This window comes from Clupea harengus, chromosome 8 (genome assembly GCF_900700415.2).
Source record: "Clupea harengus chromosome 8, Ch_v2.0.2, whole genome shotgun sequence".
In the NCBI taxonomy this organism is placed as follows: Eukaryota; Metazoa; Chordata; class Actinopteri; order Clupeiformes; family Clupeidae; genus Clupea; species Clupea harengus.
In genome coordinates this window covers 11,172,575-11,180,074 of record NC_045159.1, presented here as the reverse complement: position 1 = coordinate 11,180,074, position 7,500 = coordinate 11,172,575, and the positions used below count along the sequence as shown (strand labels likewise).

Sequence of the window (7,500 nt, the reverse complement as noted above, 5' to 3'; positions counted from 1 at the left end):
TGTCATTATCCCAATCTTGAAGAGAGGCTGTTGTGAAGATACACAGAAAGAGTGAAAGAGGGAAAGATAGAGTGAGAGAAAAAGAGAATGGGCGAGAGAGAGAGAGAGAGAGTGAGAGGATAGAAAGAGGGGAGGGTGTGAATGTGTTGAGAGGTGCCGTGAAGAAGCCACGCTAATTAGCCCCCTCGGCGAGGCATTCTTAATCCACACCTTGTAATTAGTGATCGGAGGTGTGATGGGATGCCACGAGCCTGGGCCATCAACGGTAGCCTCCCCTACACGGCTCGTTATTTAAACAGGTACCCGCACTCAAAACAGATCAATCAAACAACACACCTCGGGTGGGTGGGGGGGCGGTGGGGTGGCCATGGTGGGCCACTTCACCAAAACTCTCTAATTGCCAAGGTCAAGGGCAGGTCGGCGATCCGGAGACGCGCTACCTATCAACGCCTTCCGCGGCTGACAATGATGGTGACGAGGATAATGATGATGTTACACCTCACCCACCGCTGCTCTGTCTTCTCCCTCTCCTGCAGCCAATAAGGACCGTCCCCCGCCCATCATTCGCCAGGGACCGGCCAATCAGACGCTTGCAGTGGACGGAGTGGCGGTGCTGGGGTGCCAGGCGTGGGGGGACCCCGAGCCGACGGTGACCTGGCTGAAGGACGGGGTCAGCCTGCTAGGCAAGGACCCCCGCATGTCCCTGTTGGACCCCGGCAGTCTGCAGATCAGAGACACTAAGGTGGGTGTGTGTGTGTGTGTGTGTGTGTGTGTGTGTGTGTGTGGCAGTCTGCAGATCAGAGGGACTAAGGTGTGTGTGTGTGTGTGTGTGTGTGTGTGTGTGTGTGTGTGTGTGTGTGTGTGTGTGTGTGTGTGTGTGTGTGTGTGTGTGTGTGTGGCAGTCTGCAGAGATCAGAGGGACTAAGGTGGGTGTGTGTGTGTGGCAGAAGTTAACACACTGACACCCAAACACATAGCACAGGCTGGAGTAAAGGATAGAGTTGGCTACAACACACACAGCACAGGCTGGAGTAAAGGATAGAGTTGGCTACAACACACACAGCACAGTCTGGCAAAGGGCTCTCTAGGAGTCGTAAGACGTACGGTGTGGGTTAGAAAGGAAACAAAAGGTCTTATCTATTCAGTTTACAGGTTTAATTTGCTTTTTTATTTGACATTTGACATTTATTGACATGACATTTGTGTTACAAAAGCCCCCCCAAAAAACAAGTATGCTTGAACAAAGACAGCCAAATTTATGTGAGCTATCAACTGGGGGAGAGATGTGTTTTTGGTTATCGCTGCCAGGGCAATTTGTCAAATAGTCATGCACGGTATTTGCAAAGCGAGGCAGTACTTAGATAATAATTAAACACATTGTGAGCCCTCTTCCCAGTCAAGGGAGATAATGTGGAAACCTGCCAGCTTGACCAGATTGAATTTTATCTCACAATATGTTCAATTCAGCAACAACAAATTAACATTACAAGAACAAGAATCCCCACCGCTTTTTACATCAGCATTCAAGAGTCCAGGTGAGAGAGGTTTCACTGGCCGTGGTTGCGGGTACATTTACATTTAAATTCTCCAAGGGTATTCCTCAATGACCTTGGACGCTATTGTCATGCTTATGGGAGTTCCTGCTGTTTTGCCGAAATGGGTTTTGTAAGGAACGTATGATTTTTTTTTTGTGAGGTTGGAAATAGCTTGTTGAAACATTGGAAGTATTCCTTTGTATGTCGTAATCTTAGACATGTTTATGAAGGCAGCTCCATAAGCTTGTTTAAGAAAGACATTGTTAGTTCACTAGCACATATTCTCCGCTGTGTCGTGTACTTTTCTCCTGTTTCAAATTGTGTTGTTTTCTTGTCACTCAGAGATTTTATGTTTCATACATGTCATGTGCAATAGTGTGTGTGTGTGTGCACTATGAGTGAAAGAGCAGTGTAACCCACTCTCTCTCTCTCACACACACACACACACACACACACACACACACACACACCGAGAGAGAGAGAGAGACGTGTCTTTTGTCTGCTGTCAGTTAGGCCTAATTTAGATGGACAAAAGCAGTCGGCTGCTTTTGAAGATGAATAGCTAGAGTATTGATTTTTATAAATCGCTTAATGCTGTCACTTACCAGGAGCCCCCCCCCCCCCCCCCCCCCCCCCCTCCTTTCCTTCCTTCCTTCTCCTCTGACAGAAGCTAGGCTGCAACTCAAGGACAGGGTTAGGGGAATGCTGTATGAGAATGTGTGTGTGTGGGTGTGTGAGAGAGAAAGAGAGAGAGAGAGAGAGAGAGTATGTGTATGTGTGTGTGTGTGTGTGTGTGTGTGTGTGTGTGTGTGTGTGTGTGTGTGTGTGTGTGTGTGTGTGTGTGTGTGTGTGTGTGTGTGTGTGTGTGTGTGTGTGTGTGTGTGTGTGTGTGCTGTGATCATATGTGACCTCTGTAGCAATGTCTCAGTTGCCTGGGCTTCATATCAGTTCTCTTTGCCCAATGTCAGCTCCACTTACATCAGCTCTGTCTGCACTGAATTGATGGACTGTTAGGTAACAAGGAGATGAAACCCCTGGGCAAGATACAACAGCAGGCTGCGAGAGAAAATGGGGGAATGAAGACGTGAAAAAAGGAAAACAGAAAGAGGGAGGCAGTGAGAGAGTGAGAGAGAGAGAGAGATAGAGAGAGAGAGAGAGAGAGAGATTGTGGGAAAGTAAATGTGAGAGTGTAAGGGAAGGGCAAGAGAGAGCGAGAGAGAGGGTATAATCTGTTAACAGATGCTATTGTTATAGCAACCTACGCTAAGTAGATTATCATGTCACTGCTCCAGCTTCTTCATATTGATGATGATGGGGTGAGGAGTACTAAATGAAATTTATTAAGAAAATTAACGTCAGCACTTTCGAGGGACACACGCTGTTAAGTCTCTGTTCTATTTTTTCCACTCACCCTAGCCTCTCACTCTCTTAATCACCCCATCTCCCTTCCACTCTCTCTCTTTCTTTCTCATTATCTCACCCTTTTCTTCCCTCTCTCTCTATCACTCCCTCAATTACCTCCTCTCCCTTTCACACGCCCTTTCTTTCTCTCTTCATCTCTCTCTCTCTCTCTCTCTCTCTCCCCATTTCTTCCCTACCTCCCTCTGTCTCCCCTTCTCTATCTTTCTCATTCTATCTCTATCCCTCTCTCTCTCTTTCTCTCTCTCCCTCCCCATCCTTCTGAAAGCTGACTCAGGCTGTGAGAGGTTAATGCATTTTCCCTGTACTTCATCATCTGAGCTGCTTCCGTCGCCGGGCTGGAGTTGGCATGTGAAAGGGCAGTAGGGATGGAGGTTAGGATGGGGGCCAGGCACTCACACACAACACACACACACAGAACACACAAAACACACACACACACACACACTCAGACGCACACACATACACACACACACACATACACGCTCAGACGCACACACACACACACACACACACACACACACACACTCACACCCCCTACTGTGTCTCTGCTTGGCATTTTGGGCCATGCATTTTTCCTGCCAGTTAATTGACCGAGATCAAATGCCGTGAAGGGGGTTGCCCTGATAAAGGCTTGCTGCGTGTGGCTCTTCGTCAAGGCCTTCATGACTTTCTGCAGTTGGCGGTTTGTTTGTGAGCGGGTTAATTGGCTGGCCGGCTAGGTTGTTAATTAATTGAATGCCTCAGTGGTTTGAGGCCATGCTGGGATGTTGCCTGGTAAGGATAGTTAGTGTGGAGATGCTGTCCATTTCACAAATCAGTTTCTATGCCCCTTGGTTGGGGAAATAATTTATGGAGTTTTTATTGGTTAATATGGATGGCTTAGTGCTGTTCTGATTGGCTGATGTGTTTAGTAAGGGGCTTGATTGCTGTGAGGCATGTGTTACTGTAATTGGTAGAGCTGTGGTTGGGTGTTGTGATTAAATGAATGCTGTCTTGATTGGTTGATGTGTTGTCTTGTGGGAGAGTTTATAGCCTGAGTGCTGTTTTGATTGGTCTAAATGGCCTGTAGCTCAGTCATTTATCCATTTGATTGGCTGATCTCCGCTCTTTCTCCCTTGCCAGCTCTCTGACTCAGGCCTTTACACTTGCCTGGCAACCAGCTCTACTGGGGAAACCTCATGGAGTGCCTTCCTGGATGTACGAGGTACACATGCACAGTTGATGTTCTCAAAAGACTAAATTCACAAATTGATACTGTGGTAAAAAGTATATAATTAGCTCAGGGGGTATGGTCCAGTACCCATGCAGTACAAACAAATGCATGTCTTCACTGTAAGTCACTTTAGACAAAATTGGTGTACTGCTTTTCACTTGTACTTATACTTATGCTATTTCAATGCAAATCCACCCCTTAAGAGTGTTTAAAGCCTTGATGGGGAAGCTGCAAAAAAAGACATGATAAATAAAGATTCAAGGGGAAAGCATGAAATACAGTATTTGGATCCAAAGCAGCTTATTTTAAATATAAAATGGAAAACACACTTTTCCATTTTATATAGCACTTTTAAACTGCTCCTGTTTTAAACAGCTCTGTAAATTGTTTTATACTCTTACTCTTTTTATATGTGTGAATATGTGATAATATACATTTGTGCTCTCTGTCCACCCTCATCTAGAGTCCAGTGAGCTGCCAGACTCAATCTCCCACAATGCATCTGCCCTGCCAGGGCCTCCCTCCAAGCCAGAGGTTACCGATGTCACAAAGAGCAGTGTCTCGTTGTCGTGGCAACCGGGGCCCGAGGATGGCTCACAAATTGTCTCCTATGTGATCGAAGCCTTTGGGTATGTCATAGCATACACACACACACACACACACATATACCCGCAGAGCTGTTATCTCCCCTGATGGACGACCTGGACCAGAGGGCGAGACAGATGCAGGCGTTTAAAAGGCCATTAGGGGTTACTTCAGCCGAAGCCCGAAGGAGATATGGGGTCGATCATTCACAGTTATCTTATCCCTAGCATCAGGCATATTCTTTTACCAGCTTATGGGTGTCTTTTATATTCTCAAGTTGTCCAGTTTGTACTGGACTACAAATGCTGACTTGAAACTTCCAAGAGCTTTAACTTCAGAGTTTTGTTACGAGAGTGCCCAAAACCCGGAAGGGACTGGTTAAGTTGTAACTTTGATCTATGATATCCAAAGTTCAGATTGTATTGGAAACCTTTTACTAGCTTAATCTGATGTTATATATTAAGAATGTATGGGAATTTAACAGCACCTTTTTGATCAGTGGTTCTCAACTGGTCTGGCCTTGGGACTCCTATGCCCATTAAGTTGCGACCCAAGTTTGATAGAATTCAAACCCAAAAGTAAACATATACACATCAACATAGGGCCTGCTTTCATCCCTGCAGACATAGCACATCAGATTTTTTTTACCACACTGCCAAGTTATCTCTTTTGTCCAACTTAATGATTCAAACTTCACGTTATATGTTCTCCATCAAATTAGCATGTTTCTGAGAGCTTCCTTTTCCCTTTGTGCTTGATGCATGAGAACTGCAAAGACTCAACTTTTTCAATTTCAAAATAGAAGCTACTGTTCATATATTTTCTACAAAGGTCATTACAATTCTGAATGAACACACACACTTTGCAACCCATTCAGAATGATTCCATGACCCACTGTTCTAGATGATAGTAATGCCTGCAGACAATGGAGATCAGAGTGTTATGACTCATTGTACATATGGCGTAACTTGGACCTATGGATGGAGGTGTTGATACTCTCTCTCTCTCTCTCTCTCTCTCTCTCTCTCTCTCTCTCTCTCTCTCTCTGTCTGTCTTTCTCTCTTTCCCCTATTCCCTCTGCAGGCAGCTGGTGAGTAACAGCTGGCAGACGGTAGCTGACCATGTGAAGAGCACTCAGTTCACGGTAAAGGACTTGCGGCCCAACACCGTCTACCTGTTCATCATCCGCGCGGTCAATGCCCAGGGCTTGGGAGACCCCAGCCCCATGTCCGACCCCGTCCGCACCAAAGGTACCTTCCCCAGGCCACACCTGTGGGAGACTAGCCTTCTCTATCCCCACAGACTATGCATGATTAGGACTCATAATAATCATACTAGTCATTATTATGAATAGTTTATCACCAGAACTAATGCAAATATGTTTCTCTGAAAGACATTGGAGATTACCCGTTTAATCTCCTACACAGGTCAATATTTGATCATTTTATCCATAAAACTAAAGGATGAGTCTCTCAATTCTTGCCCATGATGATTCATTCTGTCAATGATGATTTGAAATCTTAACATATAATCACAGTGACAGTCACATACCATATAACACTTGACAAAATGATCAGTTGATGGTGATGGTGATGGTGATGACGACGATGATGATGATGATGCCTGAGTCTGCGTTGACCCACTTGTGCTCATGTTAATCAAATGTAGCGCGGACAAAGTCCATGTGAGGTGCCCTACAATATGCCTATGTTACCTGATCAGGTATACATGTGAACATTTGAGGTAACCTGTGATGCAGCAAACCCTATGGTCCCTCTCCTGTCTGTGCTTCAGATATCAGCCCCCCGGTGCAAGGAGTGGACCGCCGGCGGGTGCAGCAGGAGCTGGGGGATGTGGTGGTGAGCATGCACAACCCCGTGGTGCTCAGCTCCACCTCTGTGCGCGTCACCTGGACGGTGAGTAGCTCTCATGTCGCACTAGATGAGTAAGGTTGGCATTCCATACCACGTGTACAAGGTATGAAACAGTTTAGATCTGGAAAGACCAACCTACACATAAAATGCCAGATATTTTTGTTAGAACTCTGAGCAGTGGACAATGCGATGTGCCGTGTGAAGAAGTTCATTCTATGTGTGCTTCTGAGTGCGATATTCTAAGTTTGACCCATCAGTTATGTATTTGCGCTGTATTTTGAGTTTCCAGAAGTTTATGTGTTGTCCTTTTTGTGCAGAATTGCAAATGGCTTGTTTGGCATCCTATTCTAGGGGACCGAGAGAGAAAGGGGGAGGGAGAGAGGGAGAGAGAAAGGGGAGCTGAAGCTAACTTTAGACAAGTAAACAGGACATCACACGACAGCTGGCACATCATTAATCTCCGATCGTTTAGGGTGACGCCTGAATTAAGACAAATGTTTTTCCCAGGAACAAATAGATCACCATTAGCCCAACATGTTGTGCTCCCTCTTTTGGAAGCTGTTTGCAGTCAGCTCTTTATCTGACGGTTATTATTCTTTCCCCCACTCTCTTCTTTTTTTCTCTTTTTTTCTCTTTTTTTTGGCAGGGTGTCCCATCTGCTTTCTCTAGAGTGTTATTTAATGACGAAAAAGCCCCTTCACACACACTTGCACACGCACACACAGTTGCATGCACACTCACACACACACACATAAACACACACACACACACACCCACACACACACACTAGCCATATGCTACAGTGCTGCATGCACCAGCAGCTAGATGACAGTTTAATATTATTTTCTGTTTGTATTGGAGGCTGCCCAGG

At 45.6% G+C, this 7,500-nt stretch overlaps 1 protein-coding gene across 9 annotated transcripts in view; it reads left to right on the top strand.

Annotated features, from left to right (window-relative positions):
* Positions 1-7,500, top strand: part of LOC105901021 (roundabout homolog 2-like) — a 174,538-nt gene that overhangs the window by 138,488 nt on the left and 28,550 nt on the right. For all 9 annotated transcript variants that reach the window (XM_031571834.2, XM_031571831.2, XM_031571829.2 and 6 more), the window contains 5 exons: positions 537-742; positions 4,080-4,161; positions 4,634-4,799; positions 5,839-6,005; positions 6,550-6,671. In XM_031571834.2, the coding sequence (XP_031427694.1) occupies positions 537-742; positions 4,080-4,161; positions 4,634-4,799; positions 5,839-6,005; positions 6,550-6,671 (743 nt within the window). The remainder of the gene's footprint in view (positions 1-536; positions 743-4,079; positions 4,162-4,633; positions 4,800-5,838; positions 6,006-6,549; positions 6,672-7,500) is intronic.